The sequence below is a fragment of the Macaca mulatta genome, chromosome 3 (genome assembly GCF_049350105.2).
Source record: "Macaca mulatta isolate MMU2019108-1 chromosome 3, T2T-MMU8v2.0, whole genome shotgun sequence".
NCBI classification, from domain to species: Eukaryota; Metazoa; Chordata; class Mammalia; order Primates; family Cercopithecidae; genus Macaca; species Macaca mulatta.
In genome coordinates, this window is record NC_133408.1 from 145,854,511 (window position 1) to 145,881,654 (window position 27,144).

General features: G+C 37.0%; 1 protein-coding gene across 1 annotated transcript in view; it reads right to left on the bottom strand.

The window, feature by feature from the left end:
- The window catches only part of NAMPT (nicotinamide phosphoribosyltransferase), a 37,203-nt gene extending 11,304 nt beyond the window's left edge, over positions 1-25,899 (bottom strand). The window contains exons 1-8 of the mRNA XM_015134665.3: positions 25,744-25,899; positions 18,005-18,161; positions 15,925-16,028; positions 13,519-13,647; positions 8,239-8,397; positions 7,525-7,661; positions 2,800-3,025; positions 1,055-1,174 (exon numbers count right to left, since the gene is read on the bottom strand). Of these exons, the coding sequence (XP_014990151.1) occupies positions 1,055-1,174; positions 2,800-3,025; positions 7,525-7,661; positions 8,239-8,397; positions 13,519-13,647; positions 15,925-16,028; positions 18,005-18,161; positions 25,744-25,800 (1,089 nt within the window). The 5' untranslated portion in view covers positions 25,801-25,899. The remainder of the gene's footprint in view (positions 1-1,054; positions 1,175-2,799; positions 3,026-7,524; positions 7,662-8,238; positions 8,398-13,518; positions 13,648-15,924; positions 16,029-18,004; positions 18,162-25,743) is intronic.
- Between the last annotated feature and the right edge of the window lie 1,245 nt (positions 25,900-27,144).

Here is a 27,144-nt window from a genome sequence, read left to right on the forward strand (position 1 = left end):
AGTGGAGTAGCACTTCTATTTTTCTTCAAGAACTTTTCCTTTGCATTCACAACTTGGCCTACTGTTTGCCTTAAGAGGCCTATTCTAGCTTTCAACATGCCTTCCTCACTAAACTTAATCATTTCTAGGTTTTGATTTAAAATGAGAGGGATGTGACTTTTCCATTCACTTGAACACTCAGAGGCCATTGTGGGGTTATTAACTGACCTAATTTAAATACTGTTGTGTCTCAGCGCATAGGAAGACTTGAAGTGAGCAGAGAGAGACAGGGAATAGGTAACTGGTGAAGGAGTCACACCACACACAGTATTTATCAATTAAGTTCACTGTCTTTTCTGGGTGTGCTCTGTGGTGCCCTAAAACAATTATAGTAGTAACATCGAAGATCACTCATCACCGATCACCGTAACAGATATAATGACAAAGTCTGAAATATTGTGAGAATTTACCAGTAAGTGTCACACAGACACGAAGTGAACACATGTTGGAAAAATAGCACCAACAGACTGCTCAACACAGGGTTGCCACAACCTTCAATTCGCAAAAAATGCAATGTTTGCAAAGCACAATAAAATGAGGTATGCCTGCATAACACTTACACTATTTGGCTAAAACTAATAGTGATGACAGTCAATACTTAATTTCGAAGAGGTGACAGCTATTCTATAATTTCTGAAAAAGCACCCATTAATATGAGTTTTACAGATTTGTGAAGCTCCGGTCTATGAAAACTCACACCTATGCCAGCAGAGTCAAGGTTTGGTTTTATATTCCAAGGAATATTTCTTGACTGACATTTTCTTGTTTCACAGTGATACTTCTTTAGATTCATCATTCAGGGTGGCCAATGACAACTGGAAGAGTAAGTATGGCTTGGCTGGCACTTCTGTATTTTAAACTAATATTTCTAAACTTTAAGCAATGCACAGAGATTTATACCAACATAAACACAAAGACTTAAAATTGTATTTATGTTGTGTTCTTTATCCAACAAATATAAACAAGCTTAATTATAAGAATTGCCTTATTGAAACTTTTAATATAAAACACATACCTCTTGTAAGGTATTAATATCTACTCCATCCCCTTGAATAACTCTAAGATAGGGTGGCAGCAACTTGTAGCCCTTTGAGTTCTCAGTAACAGGAAACTTCTTACCTAAAATCTCTAAAACCTATATGGAAAAATATACATGCAACATAAATAATTAAAGCTGAAAACAAGTATAAGAGCTTTTCAAAGTTAAATGATTTTGCTTTGATAATCGAGAATATAAAAAGTAACTATTTAAAAAAATTTATAACACTATGTATACGCCTTCTAAAATTTGGTCCAAACCCTTTAAAGTACATTAAAAACAAGCATGTTATTTCCTATGAAGTGAATTCACATCATAAAGTGGCTCAAAACAAGTTTTTCCCCTTAGACCTTTCAAATTATACGGATTCAAGAAAAAAAAACCTTAATATTAGATTAAGTACATTTTAAAGAAGTATATAAAGCATTTAACAAACTCATGATTATACTTTTGATTTGGATTTATTCTGCTTGTGCCCAATGACTTTGGTTTTTGTCTGATGTAACTCCAACATGAATCCAGTTCAATCACAAAGTTCAGAGAAACTGTGATAGGCAGACACAGCATCTAGAACCCATAGTCTCTAAGTTCTCCTTTGCTCTTAAAGCCAAATTGCACAATACGCAAACCGTCTTACTAACTACTAAAAGTTTTGTACACCAATTTAAAATTTCTCAGATAAACAAAAGAGTAAATACTGACATTCTCTTCCCACAACAATCATTTCCTTTTCCTAAATAAACTGATTAAAGATTCTAACAATGAGAAAATTCCATATTGATGAAATCAGTTTCTCATAACTAGCTGTGTAGAATTTTTATGGGGTAACAGTAAAAATATGAAACCTGTCAAGTTTGCTAAAACCAAATATTGCAGGCTAAGACAAGACCTTCAGATTGGCCTATCATTTAATAGAGTAAGAAAGTGTCTCCCTTTCTTAAGGGGTAAGTACTCTATCATTAAGTATCAAACAGTGTGGTCAAGTAGCAAGGCTGCAGCCGAAAGACCTACACTGGATATCTGGCTCCTTATCTTCCATGTTGTGTGACCTTGAGCAAGTTACTTTAACCTTTCTAAGCCTCTGTTTTTTCTTCTATAACAGAGACAGTAATATTTATCATTGTGTTTTTTTGTAGAGATTAAATGAAACATCTTATATAAAGCACCTAAAATATTTTTCTAGTAGTAGGCATCAAATAAGTCTGCTATTATTACTTTTTGAAGAAGATAAACCAAGTCCTTGAACATTAACAACAAAAAGCAACATTGCTACATTATGAATCAACAGTATTTCTAATGAACCTCCACTTGAGTATTTTTGAATTATTTTTATTCCACATCACCCTGTTCCTATTTCTTCTGTGCTAACAACTTCAATGGTCTAGAAGTGACTTATGCTGAAAAAGAAAGAAACTGCAAATAAGTTTGGTGCCCAAATCATAGGATTAATTAAAATGGCAATGCTGTTAAGTTTGCAGGTAAGCAGAAAAGAAAATATCTATTCAACTGTCTAACTGACAGTAAAATAATCCGTAACTCTTGGTATCCTTCTGTGCTATTACTGTGTGACCTCAGGCAAATTTATTACTCTGTCTGGGCTGCAACTCTAAAACAAAGGGGACGGTCCAGACAGCTCTGAAATTGTGTGTAAATGAAAAGTAGTGTTGATGCAACTGGGCTACACAGGCATTCTAATAATCAAGTTACATATGAAAATTTACCTTTAACACAGTGTCAAGAGGGTTTCCAGAATCAGGTCTGATTATTAGTGGTGCCTCTGTACTTCTCGATACAATTAAATGTCTTAGATCCTCACCCCATATTTTCTCACACGCATTATAAATGTCATAGCTATCGCTGACCACAGATACAGGCACTGACGAAAACTGTGTTACAATATGTTCAAAAGCATCTTTTTCATGGTCTTTCCCCCAAGCTGTTATGGTACTAGAAAACAAAATGAAAATACAGATTTACTTAGGCAGACACATGATCTATCCCTGAATCACCTTTAACCACATCTCATGTGTGCTATACCAAACCATCAACATCACAGAGGTGAGTGACTTAGTTTAACGAATACACATTGTAAGGCAAATGAATATCTGGGTCAACCACACCTTACCCAGTTAGTTTTTAACACTATTAAGTAGCCTTACTCCTCTTCAACAGTTAAGTTTCTAACCTCTTATTTTCAACCAATTATCTGTGTGTGTGTGTGTTTTGTACTCCTGAATCTACTCATTTAAAATCAGTCTAACTAAAACGCACTTGCTGAGTGCCCTTTATACTATATGTCAAGATGTCAGAATGACTACATACTCCCATTATTTTGTTAGGCAATGAGAGCACCTGGCTCCCTTCTGTGAATTTGTGAAACTATATACCAATAATAGTACAGACATACTTTTTTTTTTTTTTTTTACCTTTCAAAATCTTATACTTAGAGGCAATTATTTATACTATACTATACATACATATAGTCAACTACCAACTGTTATATCTTCAAATGGCTAGTAATAGGAAGTCATACATTTTGTTTGTAGATTATCTACTATGAATTAATATATGCCCAGGGAATAAGAATTCAAATACTTAGTTTAAGCCAAACATAATTAAGATGGAAAATAAAGTATGAGAGTTTCTACTGGATAAGAATGGTTATAGTGATTTTTGCAATGTCCTTAATTTCAGTTCTTTTTACAGGATAGATTCATATTTAATATGTAATCATAGATTGGGTTTCACTTATTTGAAATGCTTGGACCGGAAGTATTCTGAATTTCAAATTTTTTCAGATTTTGGAATATGTACATTATACTTATCAGGTAAGCATCCCCAGTTCTGAAATCTGAAATGCTCCAATGAGCATTTCCTTTGAGCAAAAAGTTTCAGATTTTGGAGCATTTTGGATTCGGGATGCTCAACCTGTATAAATATTTGTTAATATATAATGTAAATAATTTTAAAAGATCTCAAACAACTTAATAATTTTGAAAATTACCATTGCATTATGCCAAGCAATTGGTCATTCTCCCTAATTTTCTAGTCTGTCTCTAATCTGTTCTCCTCAGGAAATAATAAAAAGATAGCACATTCATTTATTATAAAGCCCAACTAGGTATAAGTTTAACTTATAACTGTTTGAAGAGTCAGACTTTATGTCTGAAATTATCACTTTATACAACGTGTGTGTTTTTCTTTTTAAAGGACTAGAGTTATAACCTTTTCCCATACTGTCAATGGTACACCTGGGGTAGTGCAGCATGTACATTTCAAGATTGTAAAGACTACTACCCAGAATCCAAAATTGAGAGAGAACCTGTTTATATAAAACTCATTAGTGAACACTCTTCTTAACAGCTACAGAGGCTGCCAGTAGCTATGTCGATTGTCTACTTCATGCATCTGTAGGCTAAATGAAAATTAAGATATGACTGAAGAGAAGCTCCTCTTCATATTCAGATCTGCAACCTTCCTCTTTAAAAAGGAGAGAATTAAGATCAGTGAATACCAATACTGGAGAACTTTACAATGTATGAAGTAACTCCTACAGTTAAGGGGTCATTGCTTATAATGTTGTATCAACAAGTCATCTAACAATCTAGTTGTATCATGTCTAGCAATTTTCCTGATGCTTTCTTTCTCTTGACTTCAATGACATCTCCCATGTTTCACCTTTTTTCCCCCCATTTCTATGGTTCCCTTTTCAGTCTTCCCCAGATGCTGTGCTCTCCTTCTTCAATCTAACATGTCAAATGGCAGTATTTCTCATGGTTCTAACTTAGGCACTTGTCTTCTGTAACATCTTGTGTGAAACACTCAAAAGCTTAAAAAAAAAAAAAAAAAGTCCCTGCATGAGAGTTTCCAGTATGTGTATCTTAGCCTCTGTTTTTCTTCCGGGCTTTGGATCTACTTTGTTAGATGGAAAGTTGAATATCTTCATCTCAGCGTCCCACAGACACTTGCTCTGGCACCCTCTGTCTAGTCCAATCATAACCTCTATTAGTCTAGTACAGTATTTGATATATGAAGATCATAAATAATCATCAATGAATTCTACCAATGCCATAAATCCTAATTTCAAGCACCAAATTAAATTTGATAACTTTCCAAAGTTTGAGAAAAAAAGCTTCTGTAATTAAGTATTTCTAGGTGCAGACTCGTCTATTAAGATACATATGATAATGGTAAACCTCTAAATGTACAGAGTTCTCTATTTTAAAGTTATTTTAGATGTTAGCTCATTTATCATCAACGACCTTGTCATGTTGGAGATGTAAAACTTCAGCTCCTCCTTTGGTTGGATGGAGGAAATGAAGAACAGAGAGATAAGTGACTTGAGAGAGATAAGTGACTTGCCCAAGGCCACCCACTATGTCAGCCGGAAGGTAACCCAGATTTCCCAACTTTCAGTCCAGTCCTCTTTTTGCTATACTATGCTGTTGTTTAAAAGACATTCTATTAAGAACATGTGAAGCATTTGTATATATAAAGGAGTCAAATTTTACAAATGCAATGAATATGAGACCATAAAAATAAAATGGATTTTTATCCCATGCCCACATACAGTATCCTTTTCATTTTGACAAGAAAGTCCTGAAGAAGATAGCCCTAAAGAAGATATTATCTTTGTTCTCCTTATCATGATGTTACTACTTTGAAATAACCATCAGTGGAGAGTCTAATATGTGCGTACTACATTAGAGTTTTAAAAGATGTATATACATCTAAGGTCAAACAAAAAATAACTCTTAAAACTTTTTGACACTCTTATTTTCCCAGTTTCCTAGTCTTGAAAGTTGTTTGTAAAAGGTTCAACAAGGCCTTACTAATACAATGCTCATAAACATCGGCTGAATCTATTTTCTACTGAGTCCCAACTCAAATCACCAACTAAATCACCAACTTTGAGCAATTTTATCTCCCAAGCCATTGCTCATCTTTACCTATTTCTTTCCATTTATTTAGTACCTTAGTCTGGGCTTCATCACCTTAAGACTGTTGGAATAGCTTCCTATAAAGACTACCTTCTGGTTTTTCCTTTTTTCAATCCATAGGATAGATATCCTGCTATAAAAAAGTCCCTAAGATATTTATCTCATAACATCACGTCTTTGCTCAAAAATATCAGTGTCTGCTTCCATTTGAAAATGCCTAATTTAAAATAACCTAGCACGACGTGCACATAGTTAACATTCCATGCCAAAATATGAGGGCCCTTTCTAACCTGAATCTGTCTTCTCGGTCTCCCCTATGCTCCCGACAAAATCTGTGTTTCAGCCCTTATTCTCTCAACACATTCACTCTCTCCCTATTCTTGCCCTTTCACCACAATGCTTGACACAAGATAAGCATGCAATAAATATTTACTCAGAGAATGAGTAAGTGCCCAATGTTGGCTATTAAATTTTACCAATCCTTCAAGAAGTGAAGATTTTGCATATTTCTATAAAAGCTTTCTTGATCCTGCTAGTGAAATATGATCCTTCCTTTCCTATAGGAATATGATTCTTCCTCTCCTTCCCTTGCAACACTAAAGCAGTTTAATTGTACCTTCTTCCAAGGAGTTAACCAACCAAGCAGACTATTACTAGTGTATTATTCTCATCCTGAGGATAGGGTCAGTTTTTAAAAAATATCCTTCTATCCCTTGTTGCATCCAGTAGACTGCCTTGCATGACCACCAGCCAACTAATATGCCTCAAATAGTAGTACCAATAAAGCTTAGCCTGATTCTAAACTCACTGTTGGTTTTAGCACTCTGCAATTTTAAGTATTAGCAGAACTTAAATATTCCCTAATGATTATAGTAAATAATTTTGTTATAAAAACCAGTGATAAGGTTTGACAAACATTTTAAAAACCTGATTTACTTTTAACAAAGTTAGCTCTAGGACCAGAGCGGCCGCAGTTTAGATTATAATTTTTTTCTTGGGTAACTGGAGATGGTTTAGTGAGAGCAAACAAGGAAGCATAAAAAGAATCTGAACACCCTTTCTTTCCTCAATAGGTCCTGCTTCTCATCTGCAACTGAAGATACTGTACAGATGATAATTTCTAGGGCAAATATAGATAAGGTCATGTAGGAGGACAGGGAAAAGGCAAAAAGTGGCTGGTACTTACAGTGAGTGCTTCTAAATTTAATGAATAAAATCTATCTACATATGACAATACAGTCATTGAAAAAAAAATTCCTTAAAACTTCTATGGCAATATAAGTGTTGGAAAAAAGCTCTTATACTGTTTCTTCTAGGATGGATAAAATTTCTCTACCTCTCTAAGACTAATGTTTACACTTCTGTATAAATACTGAATTTAGGTTGCTCAAGTTCATGAAGATTTATTGTAGGTACCTGGCTCTGCAGTTAAGTAAAATGTCACTGAGTTACACACACACGAGTGAAAACATTTAGTAGTTTTAGAAAACAAACAGAATTTTTTACCTGTGTTCTGCTGCTGGAACAGAATAGCCTGGAACAGGATCTTTCGTTCCATAATATTTTTTAATTAGAGCAATTCCTGCTACTGTATCTGTTCCTTTGAAGTTAACCAAATGAGCAGATGCTCCTATGCCAGCAGTCTGGAAAATCAATCATAAACCAAAATCCAAAAAAGAAAAAGAAAAACCCACATTAATAATAAGACCAGGATGCAGTCAACCACATTTAAGGTATATAGCATAGCTCCCATGAGAATTGTCTTTATTCTTAGGAAAGTATTTATCAGCGATAACAGTTCCTAATGACAAAGATTCAGTTTTTCCTAAATATTTAAGAAATCAACTATTATCTCCTCAAAGAGACCTAGTTAACAGTGTCCCACCCCCACTTTTTATCACTCTCTCTTCCCTTACCCTGCCTTGAGCTTCTTTATGGCATTATTTCACACCTGATATATTTATTATATCTGTTTCTGTCTATCCATCTGTCCATCCATCTAATATATAAAGGACAGGGACATCTGTTGAAGGACATATCCCATGTACCCTGAACATAGTAGTAGGTACTAAATACGTATCTGTTGGTTGAATCTTTGGAATTTCAAAATGTGGCCTACTTAGAACCAAGATCAATCTCAGTAACATCCCCAAAAGTTTATAGTGGTACTCTAATCAACAATCCACACTACATTAAATGAGGTTGGTTTCAGTTACTTACCTCTTGGGAAGAGACTCCTCTGTAGCCAAAATCATGTAACTTGTATTCCAGACCATCTAAGTTACCAGAAGTTTCTAACAAATATTTGGCCAATATTTTCTTCTGCTCTCTAGAATTTGTGGCCACTGTGATTGGATACCAGGACTGAACAAGAATAGTCTGTAGTAACAAAATTAATCACAAATATTAAGACATAAAATACTGCATTCTTTCTGAGGAAAATCCTAGTTTTTTTTTTTTTTTTGGAGGTATGTCCTGAACTTCCATATTATTAACTAGACACACAACTGCACAGTAGGATGCCTGCCGTGTGCACTCCAGATATAGTACATAGCTCAGCTCTCAAATCAGCAACAAAGAGGATAAGCACACCAGGCCCACATAGCAGAGAACTTCACATTACCAAGTTTCTATACAAAGCTCCAAAGAAGCAAATAATATTTTGAAAGGCTATGTGATAAAAGGAAAAATTTTTTACAAGTTTCATTCTGTCATGGATCAACAGTTTATAAAGTACTTGGATGTTGAGGCAATGTCAAATTGCCCCAAGTTTCTAAATGCTTACTCTTCATTTCTGTACTTAATGCGGACTTGGATCAAACAGGGCATGGACCAGCACTGGTCCGTGGACTGCATTTTGATTAGTATTGGTCTAAAGCAGTTGTTCATTTACTCCTCAATGTAGTCTCAGATCTAATTTTCCCTTGGATTCAATATGACAACTAAATTATATACTTGAGGCACTTTAGCTTACTACTAGAAAATTCTATTTACTGAGTTATGGTTATGTGCTTAGCTTTTATCAAATATATAAGTATTTGATAAAATACTTATGTAAGTTACAGGAAACACTTCTGCTTATGTTGTATAATCAAGGTCACTGTCTACTTTGTAATTCAGTGACTATTAAGTTCCCAAAAGAGAAAACTGAAAGAATTGTTGGGTTCCTACTTTCTGATGAGAACAGTTCCTTGATTTCCCCTTTTTTCTTGGTTGTCAGGAAGCTCCACAGAAAAGTCTGTCTAATCGCAGCAACCATAATAATTATCATGGGTTAGAAATTCACTTCTTCATTCTAAGATCATAATTTTCTATTTTCATTTTATAAACCAGATAGTATGCCATTAGAAGCAGCTTCAAATCTGTTTGAAAAAGAGCTGCTAAGATGTCTGTGCTGAACCAAAAAGATATTTATTAACTAAATTTTACAAAGCAAGCTTTTACTGAATACCAGCTAAGTGATACATAAATAAAACAAAAAGATTAACCTTGAACTTGCCAATCTAGTCACCTTTTTAAAAAACCCTGTAGCATTAGACTCCTGTGACTGATTAAATATGGCCTTTGCAGCTCTTCTCATCAAGAGATGGAATCTACTTTCTTATCTCTTCATTCTGTGCTGCCCTTATGACTGGCTTTTGACAAACAGAATGTGGAGAAAGTCATGTGTGACTCCCAAGCCCCAGTTTCAAGATGTTTTGCAGCTTCTACTCTCATTCTCTTCGAACCCCAAGACTACCATGCTCTGAAGAAGCCTCTTACGGAGTGAGACCTGGTAGTCCCAGCTATCTGAGCTGAGGCCCCAGACACGGGAATGAGGCCATTAGACTGTCCAGCCCTGGCTGAACCCTTAGCTAAATGCACATGCGTATGTCTAAGCAAGACCAACAGACGATCATCCAGTCAACCACAGAATCAGGAGAAATAACAGTTGTTTTAAGCCATTAAGTTTTGGGGTAGTTTGTTACACAATAGAATATTGGTACAATTCTTAAACTCTATAACCAATCACCTCCAACATCTGACCATTCTGCTTCTGAAATTACTCTTTCAATTCCACTGCCAAGGCCCATGATTATCGTACCTTTAATCTTTAGCCTCTCTAATTATTCCTCATATTGCCACTGGTTATCATTCTAAAATAAATTTTTTTTTTTTTTTTTTAGGTTGCATCTTTCCTTAAAAGCCTTTAACAGTCATCTACTGTCCATGGGGCAGGGGTGGAGCTGATTCATACAGAATTTGAGAATCTTCCAGAATCTTGCCTTGTTTACCATCTAAAGGTTTATCTTCTACATTTTTCACTTTTATGCTGCAGTCCCCATAGGACTATTTGTCATCCTAAGAACACTGTGCCTTCTCCTTATTAAAAGCTTATTTTCCATTTCATGATTCCTTTAGACAGAATTACCTATTTTCTGCTGCCAACTTGCACTAATTCTTAATGATATTAGTGATTAGTTCAGAATGAATCGTCACCTCTCCCTCAAAGGCCCTTTAAGTGAGACATCTTACTCTAACCTCTGTGCCCAGCATTTTTTTGGGTACACAGCTGGTACTTAAATCAATATTCACTTGTTGAATTTAAGTCAATCAGCTCTTACATTTAATTCAACTCAAATACTGATATTGTCTAGGAGTATGAGAAAGATATAAAACATAATGTGAAAAACTCTAGTTGAGTTATAAAGGTAGAAGATTGACCTTACCCCTCGAAAAATGCCAGGGAAGGAGAGAAATAACTATGAGACACAGTGATCCTTCACATCACCGTTTCCTTTCCATAGTCCAACAAAATCAGCTTAAATTATACTCTTAATAAAATCACTCCCCTTTTAAAAAGATCACTGTAGGTGTAAGCAAGGGAAAAAAAGGCAAGTTAGTTTGGGTTAATCCAAGGTCTAATAAAGTAGGCCTTGTTGGAAACTTTTCCAAAATAGCAATTTGCCCACACAAATCAAAATTATTAGTTGAAACTAAGACTAAAGGAAGTAAACCTGTAAATTTCCTTCCGGAAGTGTTATTACAATGCTACCATGCAGGATGCAGGATAAAGGCTTTAAAGAATGAGAAATGGGATGGTACAGCAGAAAGGGCACTGCACCTACTCTGTTCACCAGTCCATCTCTCAGGACGCAATTTCCCCATCTGTGAAATGACATTTGGTCAGTATAATCGTTTTTAAAATCAACTTTCCTTTTCTTCTTAATAGTAGAAAGGTCTTGTTTTGCTTTTTGGTGGAAGAAAGGGATAAGTTTAGCCCACTATGCTGGTTCCTCAGCCCCCTTGTAAGCCTGAGACACCTCTGCAGAACTCCTAGGTGCTCTTAAAATTGTTATGAAATGTGAGAGGACTAAGGTTTCTTCTGGCACCAATATTGAAATAAAGCAACTCAATTTCAGTATTTTAGAATTCTGTGTGCTACTAACAGGTGAATAACAATCAATAGTTATTAATAACTGAAAATACAGTGGGAAAGAAAACTGAAAGAAATACTATTTGATGCTATTACTGAAAATGTTTTAAATCAAGATCTGTTTAAAGAATATTTTCAAATTTGAAAATAACAAGTTTGTTGGGGATGGGAACAGATTTCAAATACAAGGTGGTAAACTTAAGGTTGGGGATTGATAAGAGTAGGATGAATTTCCTCTGTCCCCACAAGAGATGCAAAATATCTATGAAGAAGTCTATTCTGGAGATCTGATATGCAGAATAAACACATTTTAAAAAATAGGATCTGTCAGAAACTACAATAAGGGATAGACAGTATCAGACTATAAGTTTTTATGCTTTAGCTATAAATGCCTATTTAGGACGGAAATAACTTAATATATATTAGTATAAAAAAGGTAAACTCAATATAAATTGTTTCAGGTTATAAGCAAAAAAAAGCAAGGGTCTATGTACTACTAAAAAAACAGTATCGAACAGTCCCATACTAGATTTATGTTTAATAACTTTTAAAAATATTTATATATTTGGTAAACTGCTTTAAAATAATTGATTTTTTTTTTTTTTACTTTATGGTTTCCTAGTTGGATACACCCAAAATAAGTTTTTTATTAAAAATTTATTTAAATGTTTTAAAAATTTTATTTTAAAAAATTTACTTTTAAGGCCAAAGAAAACTGTACAAGGAAGCAAGGTGAAATCATATCTAATTCTCTACTTCCATAAATATCTGCTTTAGGAAAGTTTAATTAGACATAAGGAAGAGTACTTACTGACTAAATCCCCAGTCAGACAACTAAAAAGAACAATATGAAAAAGGTTAATCCATAGATGACAAATTTTCTAAGTTAGGTTTACCCGGTTGGGATCTTTGGCATTTAAGGTAAAAGGCTAGCCTAGATGACATGCACAACTCTTCTACTCTTGTGTTTTTGTAACACCATCCCCTCAAAATCAAATATTTGCCAGTACAAACACTATTTACAGCTCTACAGAAACCAGTAAAATATATTCTCTTTTACGGTTCACAGCTAATAGTTTTAGTATATGGTATAGACTATTTAAACCCTTTATTTAACTGTACCTATTTTTTTTTAGTCTATTATTAGTTAATGGCCCATCAAAAGTCTATTAATTTTCTGTCAACTTAGCAAAATGTGTTTCAAACATATTCTTGGACCTCTTATATTTCAATGTTTTTTCAATTTTTTAAGTGAGCCTCAAATGTACTATTTTACAATATAATAGCAAATAGCAAATTACTTTAACCAACAAACTAATTAGTCAGTTCTAAGAACTAAGTAAATGCCACCAGATAGTAAGGTGTTATTTCTATAGTTACTTTCGAGGGTATATTTCCTCTCACAGATTAAATCTATGATTAAACTGTTCAGAAGTCAAGTAGAGTATTATTATCAAAACTCTGACCATGTGAAAACATATGACTACTTAGGTATACATACAAGAAAAACAAAAAAAGGCTTGCAGTATAAACCCAAAGCCCAAAATGTACCCTTCCTGAGAAATTAAACAATATGAATAGCAACTCTTGTTTATATTTAGATGAGACACTGAAAAGTAACAGATGGTAGATCCCAGGACCTAAACTGATTCGAGAAAAATGAAGAAAGTAGTTACTAAAAGTTGGAACAAAGTTCCTTTAGTCTAACTTGAACATTTATCATTCATTGAATGTTGTAAGTTACTAGAAATGCTGTTATAAGTTTGCTCTAAGATAATACACATTTAAAATGGCAATGAATTAGATGAAAGGATAAGTTTTAAGCCAACTAAGTTTTGAAAACAATCACTCTCAATAATTTGATTTAAACAAAATCTCAGAACATTCTATTCTACTAGAAGAAACCTTAAAGATTAGTCTGTCATTTTATAGATGAGGAAATTGAAGCCTGGAAAGGTTAAGTAAATTATAGGAGATTATATATATAGCTTTATTAGTAACAAATTCTAAACTGTAATCTCAGTTCAATGGTCTTTATTCAATTAATGTTAAATAAGAATTAAAAAAACAAAAAAGCAATTTACCTCAATCCAATTTGTAAGCCAGTAACACTCTGGATCTGTGTTTTCCACCGTGAAGAGAACATTTCCTCTGGGAATGACAGAGCCCTCAGGAACAGCTTTTACTTCTATTGGAAGATGCCCATCATATTTCTGGCAGGAGAAAATGATAAATTTATTTATTCAACAGATGACACTCAATTACCTGCTGTTTTACTAAAGGTTCTTTACATTTTATAGAATCTAAATTTACTGTCATTGAAATTGCAATTGTAGATGTTACCATAATCTAGTCAGAATGTCCTTATCCTTCTAAAAACTAGTTAAAATTATTAACATAGGTACTGATATTGTTAAGTTTAATGATGACATGTGCTTCTGCTAAGAACATTTATCACTACAAGTGACAGAAAATTCCAAACTGATCAAAACAAAACTGTTGCTTTTTCCCTGCTCTTTCAGAAAACGAAAAAGGATGCGTTTATTCCAACATATTCTAAAAGTATTCCAAGAACACTATCTTTATTTTAAATTCGTCATTTTCACAAAATAAAGGCTGCAGACTGAAAGATAAAGGACGGTTATTAAAGAACAAAAGAAAACAAAACGAGAGAGGAGGAGAGCTAGGGAAATCCCTGCAGAAGAAACAAAATAGGTTCCCTCTTTATTCTGGTGGTGGATATGAAACTATGAGACAGACCAAACGCAGAATCTTGGCAATTAACACTCAAGTCTGACTTAACTGACTTCCTCTTAATGCAATAATTGCCTCCAAAATTAAAAATTAGGCTGAAGATTATTTGTTATGTGACACTGTGCCTCCCTTTTAAAGCTAAAAGCTGTACCTAACTATTCACTAGGAAGGCAAGCTGCTTCAGAAATCCTGATAATTTATTTATGTGATTTGGGACAAGGTAATTAAATAAAAGAAAAATCTGTTTAAAAGAAGCACTGGAGGCACAGTGTATAGCAAAAAGAACATTGCCCTACAGGTTCTAGTTTGGACTCAAAAGCACTGGGGAGACCTTGGGCAAGTCACTTGCCATCTCTAGGTCTCAGATTCTGTTTGTAAAATGGGGTTAGACCAGATTATCTCTAGAGAACCTTTAGTTCCCCAAGATTTTCTGATCATATAATCAAACGACTTACAGCCCTGGCCACTGGACAGTATAGTAATAAGCATAGCACGTAAACTTATTACTGTACTTATGCTTACAACAAACCTCATAGAAGAGAAATGGAGCAAGTGCAGGTGATAGCTCACAGATTCTACTGACCTTATTTAAGATTCGGGAAAAGTGCAGCGCAGAGTGCTTACCTGGCTTTTTCAAGACCCATAAGTACCAAATAGTATAGCTCAGTATTGTCATATAGGCATGAAAGTTAAAGTATTTCTAATTATTCTATGTTTGACAGTCTGTTCAATGTAAGAAACTTTCATTTGTGAGACTTAAAGTAACACTCAACATCAAGATACACCAATAGATTCCATTCCCAACTGATCACTGTAATAAAAGGAAACCACCACGGGATATTCAACTCTTATAATTATATTACCATGTCTTTGAGTGCCTTGATATCTAAGCAATAAATTCAAACATACTAGATATAAATATAATACAGTCAAGACTACTAAAAATCAACTTTGTGGATCAGCACCAAGCCATTCTCACTATTCAGTGAGAAACTTCCCAGAACTGTGTGTAGTGATAGACTCACAGCATCTATTTTCAGTCAAGAAAACAGACCTACATTTTGAAACTGCCAAATAACCATGCTCTTTCCTACCTATAGTGTATTTTCAAGAATGAATTCTTTCTCAAAAATGTTATTTAAGTTATAATTCATTTTTATTAATTAGACTTGCTGTAGATTCTATATGCTAATGATGTAACATGGGGAATGTGGGGAGAGGGATAACATGTCAACCTTAACTTTTCAAAAGGATGTCTAAAATAGTCATTATATTCAGATCACAAACAAAAAAGAACTGTAATGATACTCTAATCTCCTATTCAATTCTGGCTGGGGATAGTGGCTCACACCTGTAATCCCAGCACTTTGGGAGGCCAAGGTGGGCAGATTACTTGAAGTCAGGAGTTCGCGACCAGCCTGGCCAACATGGTAAAACCCCATCTCTACTAAAAATACAAAAATTAGCCAGGTGTGGTGGTGTGTGCCTGTAGTCCCAGCTACTCATGAGGCTACGGCAGCAGAATAGCTTGAACCTAGGAAGCGGAGGTTGCAGTGAGCCAAGACTGTGCCACACTGCACTCCAGCCTGGGTGACAGAGTGAGACTTTGTCTCAAAAAAAAAAAAAAAAAACAAAAAAAAAAACAAACAAAAAAAAAACAGAAACAAATTCTTTTGCAAGAAGTTTTGAACTAAAAGAAAAACCAAAACAGACCAAAAATTGAAGCCATCTTTTACCTCAAGAATGTAGTTCCATCCCTTTTCATTAAAGACATCATCTTGGAAATGTTCTTTGTAGACCTCTTTGGCTTCCTGGATTTTCTCTTTGGTTACTACTTTACCTAAAAGAATATACACGTCCTGTTTACATTTCTAAAGGTGCATTCTGTGAGTTGCTGAACTGTCATAGAATTAATAACTTTGGCTATTTCACCCATTCTATGGATTAAAAATATAACTAAGAGGTTAAATGACTCACCCAGAATCAACAGCAGAGTCAGAAAAGGAGTTTGTACTTCTAATCACTCAAAGTATAAATGTTAATTTATTGTAAAAGCAGATGTGTAATAGAAAACACTATTACTTGCATAGCTTTTAAAAATTATATTAATTTTTTCTCTCGATTAATTTTGGTACTTTTCAACTCTGAGATGACTCAAAAGCTTCTTACATCCAAATGAACCTTCTCACTTCGTTCGTAAAGAATGTGGCATCTTCAGGGTTGATAAGCCAGTAATTTCCACGATTACTAAATGTTTGCCCCCACAAACAACACACTTTTAATTAACTTTTCTTATCCGTAAATGAGGATAAAGTCGAGTACCCACTTATATGATGGTTGTGAGAACAAAATGAGTTAAGACGTATGAACCACTTACAATAATGCTGGCCTAGAATAGGTAATCAATACATTTTAGTTATAATTAATAATAATATTTTACAAAGTTCTTAAGTTGTATGGCTAAATTAAAGTGTGCTATCAGTCTCTGGTAACTTAATACAAGTTAACTAGTAAACTCATTTGAAACATCTTGGGGCCAGGCATGGTGGCTCATGTCTGTAATCCCAGCATTTTGGGAGGCCAAGGCAGGCAGATCACTTGAGAACTCAAAAGTCTGAGAGGAGCCTGGCCCACATGGTGAAACCCTGTCTCTACAAAAAATACAAAAAGTAGCCAGGCATGGTGGTGTGAGCCTGTGGTCCCAGTTACTTGAGAGGCCGAGCAGGGAGGATCGCTGGAGCCTGGGAGATGGAGGCTGCAGACAGCCAAGATTGTGCCACCGCACTCCAGCCTGGGTGACTGAGTGAGACCCTGTCTAAAACAAAACAAAAAAACTTTTGTATTAACTTTGGTATTCTTGCCACTAATAATTACTTCTGATATCTAGCTAGGTTTTCAGTAGTATAAGACTATCTGAACTGCCTAATCTTAAAAGAGTCAATATTATAGAAAAGAGTTATTTGCCTAAAATTCAGCCTACTCTGTATTCAATTCTGAAATTATGTTTAATTCAAAAGGTTAGAGATAAACTTTTCCAACATGTATAATGTGTTTGGGAACTGTTTTCCCCCTAGAAACACCATTACAAAAATGGATTAGAAATGGCCTTTCAAATAAGAAAGCACAGAAATTGTTTGGGGGATTTTTGTTTTAATATGCATTTACAACTAAGTCCAGAGACACAGGTAGTTTTTAAAAATGGGTTTTTAAAAGAAACTGGCTAATATAAAAACATTCTAATTATGATTGCTACCATAATTCAAAAGGAGTTTCCAGTTCAGTAACAAATCCTTTACTTTGAATTAATAACTAAAGTATAAGAAACCAGATTAGCCTCCAAAAATTACCGACTTTTCTAAACTCATTTCAAAACTTTTATTTCGGCCAGGCACGGTGGCTCACGCCTGTAATCACAGCACTTTGGGAGGTGGAGACGGGTGGATCACCTGAGGTCGGAAGATCAAGACCAGCCTAACCAACATGGAGAAACCCCATCTCTACTAAAAATACAAAATTAGCTGGGTGTGGTGGGGCATGACTGTAATCCCAGCTACTCGGGAGGCTGAGGCAGGAGAATTGCTTGAATCCACAAGGTGGAGGTTGCAGTGAGCTGAGACTGTGCCATTGCACTCTAGCCTGGGCAACAAGAGCAAAACTCGGTTTCCAAAAAAACAAAAAACCTTTTATTTCAGAAAACTTTTCTCATACTTAGAACATCAAACACAAACACACCAAATTATAAGATTTAATGCATCCAAATTAACAGATTTGTTAGAGTAATAAGCAGTGTTTAAAATATACTAGGAAAAGTAGTACCTTTTAAGTACTTATTAAGAATGTACTGCAACCCATAAAATACTGTTTCCTCGTATTTCACCTTCCTTAATTTGGAGTTTTCTGTCTTCTTTTCACGGCATTCAAAGTAGGAATAAACTTTGCTTGTGTTGGGTGGATACTGTTTATAGTGAGTAACCTATGTAAAGAAAAACACTTCTGTTAGAAAACACCGATGAGCAGACTATAAATCACAACAGAAAAGGCTTGAAGTTACTCCAAAACCAGAGAAACTATACTTCTTGTTTGCTATTAACCAGTTTCTTTCCCTGGCTATATCAAACAAAAAATAAGTATCTTACTAAGATATTTTCATAGTTCAGTATCTTAAAACCACAGGAGAGCATTAAATCTTACATACAAGCACATTAAACCTACTACAAGGCCTCTAGGTTGGAAAAGTATTTCATTTGGTTTTGGGGAATAGTCCCTTCATTCAGGCGAAGAGAGAGAGAAGCAGCTGCCTAATGGGCAAAAGAATGAACTGAAAGACAGCAGAATTTGGTACTATTAATATCTCAATGCAATATGTTCCAAAAGTCAATGACTTATCATGACTACCTTACTTGTATATAGTGACACTATGAAAACCTGGATGACAGCAACAGCAGCGGCAGCAAAGGAAAAAAAATCCTGTTTTGTAATCTCTTTTTCTCAAATCACCCACCTAATTGGAAAATAAATTCTTATACAATGAAACATCAAATCCTTGTGAGTTTAAAATATGAAGAGGTCTTCCTTAAGCACAAAATTCTTTTCCATGAACTTGGGTAAGAGCCACTACGTAAAAAATTTATCTGCTTTTGTTTTAAGAAAAAGCAAAAAGTGAGTGTTCATTATACTTTGAATTTATTTCCATGTTTTAACCATATTAAAACATTTTACCAATAAAAAATAAAGTGGAAGAATAATGTGTATTTTCCCAATTTCAAGACTAAGAATAATAGTGCCTTAAGGTATAGGGTGAATCATGGCAATGGTGGAATAAATTTTTGCAGACCATTTTTCATGAGTGATCACTGTGAACATAAACCATTTTTCCTGTTTAGCTTTGATCTCAAGTTTAGGAAAGTCAATGCTGTCTTTGGGTACACAGTCTCAATCTCAGTAAAACTTGGCTCTATCCTCAAGAATCTTCATAGCTTAGTACAAGAATCCTAAGACGAATATATTCCCATTGATGTTTCTGAATGAATGTGCTGTTTCCTTGCCAATGGTAGCATACTTGCAATTCTACAAAAATAGCCCCTAATGCAGCACACAGACAACCTTGGAGGTAAATCTTTATAGTAACAGGTGATCTGAGAGTTTAAGTCAAGCAGGAGACCAGGAGCTTTCTGTTTTCCTCAGGTATAATAGATAGCAATATACTAAAAGGTACAGGGAAGTCTCATCAAAACCTAGAAGTATATGTCAGGGCTTATTAAGGTTAGAATCCAGGGGCTGATCCCACTTTAATAAAATTTAAGAAGTAGCTAAGCAAGATAGCTAATACAGAATCTACAGCAATGAAATTTATGTCAATTCACTAAAATGCAAAAACAAATATATTTACGAATGAGTCTGTAGTAATAAATATGACCACTACTTCAACTACTTATGAAACTGAAGAAAAAGACACCTCTACCTAAAAACACACCCAAGATGTATCTAAAAATTAAAATATCCAGTTTACAATGTAAATAACTCCAACTTCTTTAGTGGGACTAAGTAGTGAGGTAGAAGAAAAGCACACATGATGAAGTAAAACTTGAAAAAAGGTGTGGATCTTATAGCACAAGTTTCTAAGTCTGATTCATAGTTTTATTTCTCAATAGTTTGACCCTTACTGTTCAGATACTTAATGGTGCATTCTATATCAGATTTAAAATTACTAGAAGGCAAGTTATTTTCTTTTTCTGAGAAAATGAAGAGTCAAATCTAAATGGAAATGTCTCTAAGCTATTTAGCTCCATAACTCCGTCTAAAAGTATACTAAAAATTTTCCTTTATACAAATACAGCTCCAATTCTGGACAATAATTAAATATTTACAATTTTAAAGCTTCCGCTATGTTCTCTAATTACAGTACTTTAAAACCTACCTTTACTTAGAATGCCTTTTCTGAAAACAAATATTTAAAATACAAAACTGTCTAAACTGCTTCATTAGAAACAAAGTATGAACTCTAAAAATCTTTGGAGAACCTTAAGAGTATTGTTTTAGAATATAGCCAACGAATCTAAGTTATCTAGGCAAACTTGCAGATAATTAGCCAAGAAACACCATTTATTAACCATCTACTAACACTTAACAAGTTTACAAAAGAATACAGAGCATGTTTAGGTCTACTTATAGAGGCATATGTACATGTTGTTTAATGGGAAAATGTTTTTAAAGCAGAGCTTTTTAAGAAAATATTTCTAACAATATACTCAAAAGGATTTATAATGATTCTAGTTTTGCTAGTTTACTGTCCTCTTCATTTCACTTTCTCCTAAACAGGCCATTTTGAATCTTCACCAGAACATGGAATAATATAGCATAAATTCAAATCAACTGTTATTTTATAAATACTTCATTCACAAATACATATTCTGTACCTACTTCAGACACCGAGGATGAGAAAGAAAACAGACTGACATGGTCTCTATTTTCACAGGACTAATAAGTGCTGAAGAAGGAAGAAAAAAAATACATAAACCAAGTAATTTCAGATCAAGATAGATGCTATGAAAATGTAAGAGAATGATGGGCTAGAGGGGACCAAGAAGACTTCTTTGAGAAGGTGACATATGAGCAAGACCTAAATGACAAGGGGACAGGAAATGCTTTGGCATAAGGGACAGAACAGAAGGCAGGCCAGTGTGGTAGGTACTCAAAAGTATGGTGGCAGGGTGGGGACAGTAAGTACACAATAAGGTCAGAGGTAGGCAGAAATGAGATCATATAAGGCTTACAGGCTACCCCAAGGAGCCTGGATTTTATGCCAAGTGCAATGGAAAGCCATTATGCTTTAAGCTGGGGTGAATATGACATGATTCACCTTTTAAAAGGATCAGCCTGGTGGTGGGGTGGATAAGAATGGATTATAGGGTGACTAAAGAGTGCAGGAGTTAGGGGCTATTAGGTTAGATAGGAGAATTCGCCCAGTGTTTTTGGAGGTAAAGGGGAACTAGGCTGGTAAATTGGATGTGGAACATAATGAGGGGGAAGAATTAATACATCCTACATTTTTGGTTTGAGCAACTGCATTAATAATAGTGCCATTTATGGAGATGGGGAAGGCTGTCAAATGGTAGGGAAATGAAGTGCTGAATTTTAAATGTTAAGTAATACCAACAAAAAGTTTCATAGTATTCTAAAGTAAACACAAAAAGAAAGCTCTTAAATCATGTTAACTTTTTAGCACTGACTTGACTTCTATTACTAAAGAAAATGGTTCTGCAATAAATACAAAATTATTCAGCAGATGTAAACAAAACAAAATACCTAATAAGATCCTAGCAAACCTTACCAGTGAAAATGCTTCCTCAACTGGCATGGCCCTCCTGCTGCTAAAAGACCACCTGAACATCAATACATATGTGGTAAAGAACTGGCCGGACACGGTGGCTCATGCCTGTAATCCCAGCACTTTGGGAGGCCAAGACAGGTGGATCATGAGGTCGGGAGATTGAGACCATCCTGGCTAACATGGTGAAACCCTGTCTCTACTAAAAATACAAAAAACTAGCCAGGTGTGGTGGCACGTGCTTTTAGTCCCAGCTACTCAGGAGGCTGAGGCAGGAGAATCGCTTGAACTCGGGAGGTGGAGGTTGTAGTCAGCTGAGATTGCACCACTGCACTCCAGCCTGGGCAACAGAGTGAGACTCCATCTCAAAAAAAAAGAAAAAAAGAACAGGCACACACAGAAAAATGTAGTTATTTTAACATAACTCTCTAGTTGTGTGATTAATTTACTTCATGAAAGGATAAACCTCTAAAAATTATTACATACTAAATAACAATAACTGGTATTATTTTAATGTCTAAAACAAAAAGGGTCTAGCCCTAAGTCAAATAATAGACAGCTTTTTCCATTAAGGAGTGCTGGCCAACCAGGTGTATCAAAAAATTCTATTCCCAAGGCTAAATATCCTTGTTCCAAGTATGACAGTTTAAAAAAAAAGGTATGAGATATGACACATATATTTTAGTTGAACAGAATCCTTTTGGGGGAAGAAAGCCTAGTTTTCTCTAGATGCTTCTCTAGATGTTCCACAGGGCTGATTTGATGTCTTAGAGTTGATTTGAAGATCTTTCCTCCCACGATGGGATCACATGATCAAATGCAAGTACTACTACCTTACTTTTTCAGTTATACTTTTAACTGCTAAAAAATCACAAGCCAACATTTAAAAAATGAGCTGTATATGTAAGATCACATGGGATAACATACCCAAGGTCACAGGGCAAGTTATGTTAGCTATATAATATCTAAGGGCAATCAGAAGAGGATACACTCTGCCCAACACTGGCTAAGACTTACTGCTGCTTCAAAGCCAATGTGCTACAAACAGCAAAAACCGCAACCCAGTCTTCTTTTCAGTATTATTTAAGATTTCTTAAGCCCTGGAAATCTGTTGCCCCCAAAAATAATTCACTGCTATTTGGCTTTGAAGCAATACTCACTCATAAATATGACTTAAGGATTTTGGGTTATATTATTTGGGGAAGGAGAGAAATTGTAAAACCACCTATAATCATATTGCCTCTTCCCTTAAAACCTCTTGCATTGAGTTTCTAATGACTTGTATCTCTTTTGCCACACCTTTAAACCAGATTTCATTACCTCACAATGAGAACACCGCTTAATTATTAATGACCTAAATTAATCTCCCTATGAAGTATATTCATTTATATATATTTTATTTATGTTGCTCAAGTTTTTCCTATAATTTATAACATAAAACAATGGAAAAATTAAATAAATGGACAATGTCACATATATCTTTATGAAAGCATAGTCTCTGGAGTACAAGCTGCAACAGTACCCCACTCATGAGGCTCAGGTTGCCTCGGGAGCCACTGTGACAATACCGAAGCATCCGTTCAGAAGCAGTGAAGGACAAGCGACAAAAATTTGTTATTTGGCCGTTGGAGGAAGCAAAATTTTCTTTTTTTGAATAAAAGGTGCCTTGAATTCCTAATCACCAAATATAAATTGCACATCTCTTTGAAATTTCTATGAAATCAACTTCCCTCCATCCTGGATTTCAAAATACTACTTATCTTTGTCTTCTTTTATAATACCCAATAGGTGACCAATATTTATTAAATGAGTGGTTAAAACTATGCTGAATTCTAGATAACCAGCTTACAGATGACCCTTTGAGAAGCAACCTACACAGGACAGCACATTTCCTAACTAATGGGTAATGCGGTTTAAACTGTGTCCCTTCTTAATTCTAACAAGAACCAGGATGAAAACAGAGGAACCACATTTGTCTGTGTCCTTAATTCCTTCCTATATACAATAAAGTATGAGGTTACAGAAGTGAATGTATATACTTCAAATGCTCCTTTGGTCCAAATTGTTCTGGACTCTCTTGACAGGATACAAGACAAAACAAAATTCCCATTGTCATGTGCTTGGCTACCATACCATCTACTCGCAAAATAACTTTTGTAGTGCTTAGGCAATCAATTATTCTTCCTTCAGTTTTAGATGAAATCAACAATATTTTACTCTCTTCATCAACACATTTAAAACTACTAGAGTTCCCAATTTTGGCCAATAGTTTGTAAGCATTGATAAGGATATGTAACATTCTCATGTAATTTCTAAGTAAGTTTCATTATTCCTAACCTCAAGATTATCATTTTTGTTCTTTTGGCTAGATAAAAAGACATAAATGTAAAACAGGTTATAAGGACCCCTAAAAACATAAGGGAAATGAAACTTAAGACTTAAATGTGACTGTGGAATACACAATCTATTTCAGCATACTGCGGTAAGCCACTGGTATAAAACGTTATCAACTTGATTGAATCCCCTAGAGGTGACTTTTGGGGAAAAAAATGAAAAATCTAAGATGAAAATATTCTGAAGTTTCATATTATAAAGGAGATAAAACATACCAGCCTAACTTGAAAGTTTACTTCAAAAGTAAACTTTACTAAATAGGTGCAAATTCTAATAGTGCAATTAAGTATGGCTCACTAGATGAGAAACCTTTAAGGTAATTCACTATTCTAACTAAAAGCACCCCAGAAAACTGATGTTAAAGTAATTTTACATTCCTTATGTATAATGGTTAGAGGAACTGCAAACGAAAGGAAGTTGCACTCCTCTTTGTTTTTAAAATTTAGACTAATCAACCTCCCTTTACATTTGGCTAACATGTAAAAAAAAAATCTGACATTTTAGATTTAGTTAAGAAAAAAATTCTACAAAACTACGAATGAGGCTATTCTAAAATCACTATTTAAAATTTTGAAAACACTATGATTGAACCAAGAGAACACAACAGGAGGTTTTAGGACCAAGTAAAGGACCATAGTTAGGGTATTATCACGTACACTTGACAATGTTATCAAGGATCATACTTGATAGTGTTCGGATTTTGCAATACTTTAAACTTGCATCTAAAAGACAACTTGTTGATGGATCTTGGCTCGATTTCAACAATCTAAATATATAAACACCATTTTAAGCTGATTGGAAAGAAACAGACAAAATTTAAGTAAAATGGAATTCTCTAAAATACTTTCTCGGAATATCAAAGGAGGGCTAAAAACAAAGGAAAAAAAGAATCAAAACAAAAACATGAGAGTACTATGTTTTACCACTGTATTCCAAAACCACTATGTTGCTCAACTAAAATTTACTTTACCTCTTCCCTTTACTACCGCGTGCTTCCTATCAACTGAATGTGGCAGCTACCCACGCAAAGTGTTCAAAGGGCATGTGAACGCAACGTTGTGACATTCCCTCTCCACAAGTTCTCTAGGGTTAAAACTACAGTTCCTTTAAATCCTCGTGTTTCACTTTCCTTTTCACAGAAATCCTAGTGACCCTAAAGCAGTTAAGAGAAGGTCGGTCTCTACACCCAGGGATAAGGAGCACGAGCAATCACTAGGTGCGAAGGAGTTTGAAACGGAACCCGGCAGAGTGGGATAGGGGAATCCAGTACGGCTACTGGGGCCAGGCAAGTGTCCGCCGCGCCGGAGCAGCAGACAGAGGACCGCAGCTGCTCCGGCGCCCGTGCCAGGACTTCTCCCACCTCGCCCCCTGGAAGACTTACCTGCCCAGCTAGGGGCGAGCGCGCCGGGCCGGCTCGGCGGGGAAAGCCCCGCTCACTCTCCACTGCGGGTCCCCGGGGCCGTTACCTAACTGGTCCCAGCTCCAGGCCAAGAGGCCGCGCTTCAGGGGAGGGCGTGCACTCGCCGGCGACGCCCAAGCCCCGAGCACCGGAGCCCGGGAGTCCGCTGGGGCCCGCCTCAGCCCCCCGCCGCGCCCCCGCCGCCGCGCGTCCCCAGGCCCCGCCTCCACCGCCCAGCCCTCCATCCTCCTCCAGCCACCTTCTGCCCACTGCGGCGCCTCCTCACCTGCCCCAGCCGCCGCCGCCGCCCGCGCCTCCCCCGGGCCTCCCCGCGCCGCGACCCTAGCCCCAGTCCCAGCCGCCCCCGCCCCCGAGCCGCGCGCTCGCCTCCAGCGCGCCCCGCTCCTCGTCACCTGCCCCCGCCCCGAGCTTTACCTTGTAGGAGTCTGTGGCCAGGAGGATGTTGAACTCGGCTTCTGCCGCAGCATTCATCTCGGGCCGGAGGGCAGGGGCCGCGCGCCGCGAACTCCCCGGCGCGACTGCGAGGAAGGAGAAAAATGGGCTTCACCGCGCTCCGTTGCTTAAGTCACTGCTCGGTCGGAGGAGGAGGGGGAGAGGAGGGGGAAACGGAGAGAGGGGAGGGGTCAGTGGAGGGCGGGCCCAGGAGCCGTGACGCGGCGCGGGTGACGGCGGCAGCAGCTCGCGTGCTCGCAGTCTGGGATCTCTGGAGGCCTCGCCACCTCGGTTCCCCCGCCCTCACCCCATCACCCTCGCGGGGCCGAGAAAGGGCGGGGCGCGGCCGCGCGTGCGCAGTGCGCAGGGGGCGGGGCGGGGAGGAGGACGTGAGGCACGCGCTCTTCCTCCGAGACGCCAGCCCCGGGAAGCTGGAGGCAGCGGGGCCGCCTCGGCGCGTGACCTGGGCCCTCGCCCGAGTTCGAGTTCCCGGCCCGGGCGCGGGAGGGCGGGGCCTGGAGGGGGCGTTCTCAGCCTCGGCCCTCCCAGAGGAGCCGGTTCGCCCGCCCCTCCTGGGACCTGGCCGGTTTTCTGAGTCCTTCTGAAGTCACACCACCCGGCTGGAGGGCCAGGAGCCTCCTACTCCCCATCTCCCCGTCCACCACGCGCAGTTACTCACCTTTGTCTCCAGCCTGGATTAAGGATCCAGCCTTTCGCTTCCATCCCTCTTGTCCCTCCTGATCCTCCTGACCCTGTCTTTAAGATCCCAGGAGCTGCGGTGAGGAGTGAGGCTGAGGGGCCCCTTTCATCTGACGCAGCGACTCCGCTTTCCTCCGGCGGCTCTGTCTATGGCTGAGCTCTTTGATCCTTTGAGGGATGGTTTGACTTTCCCCGAGCAAAGAGCCTGTGTTGAATAGCGGGGATGGAATTCAGTCCTCACAGACAATGAGAGGACAAGACCTAATTGAACCGAGTATTGCCGGGAAGGAAAAGGCAACGGGCCAAGCCTTTGACAGGGTGCGAAACTGACTTTTACCATCGTTATAGTCTTTAAATCCTGGAAAACGAGTTGACAACCCCCAAATAAAGAAGTGTAATGACGTCGGATGACTTCACCCAAATACAGACCATTCCAAGAAAGACTTGCGCAGTTATCATGCATGGTTGCGTTTTTGCATAAAACGAAGATTCCCTTTGTCCGCATGTTTAATAGCTTAAAAATAAAATGAGGTTTTTATCGGATACAAGTAGCCAGGAAAAAGTGATACAGTGAAAACGATTACAGGATCTTTGTAGACTTGTCTTTCAAGTTATTAGAAGTCTTATTCTATCTGGTGGCAGTGATGGTGATGGTGGTAGTGGAACTTGTGAATTGAGATTCAT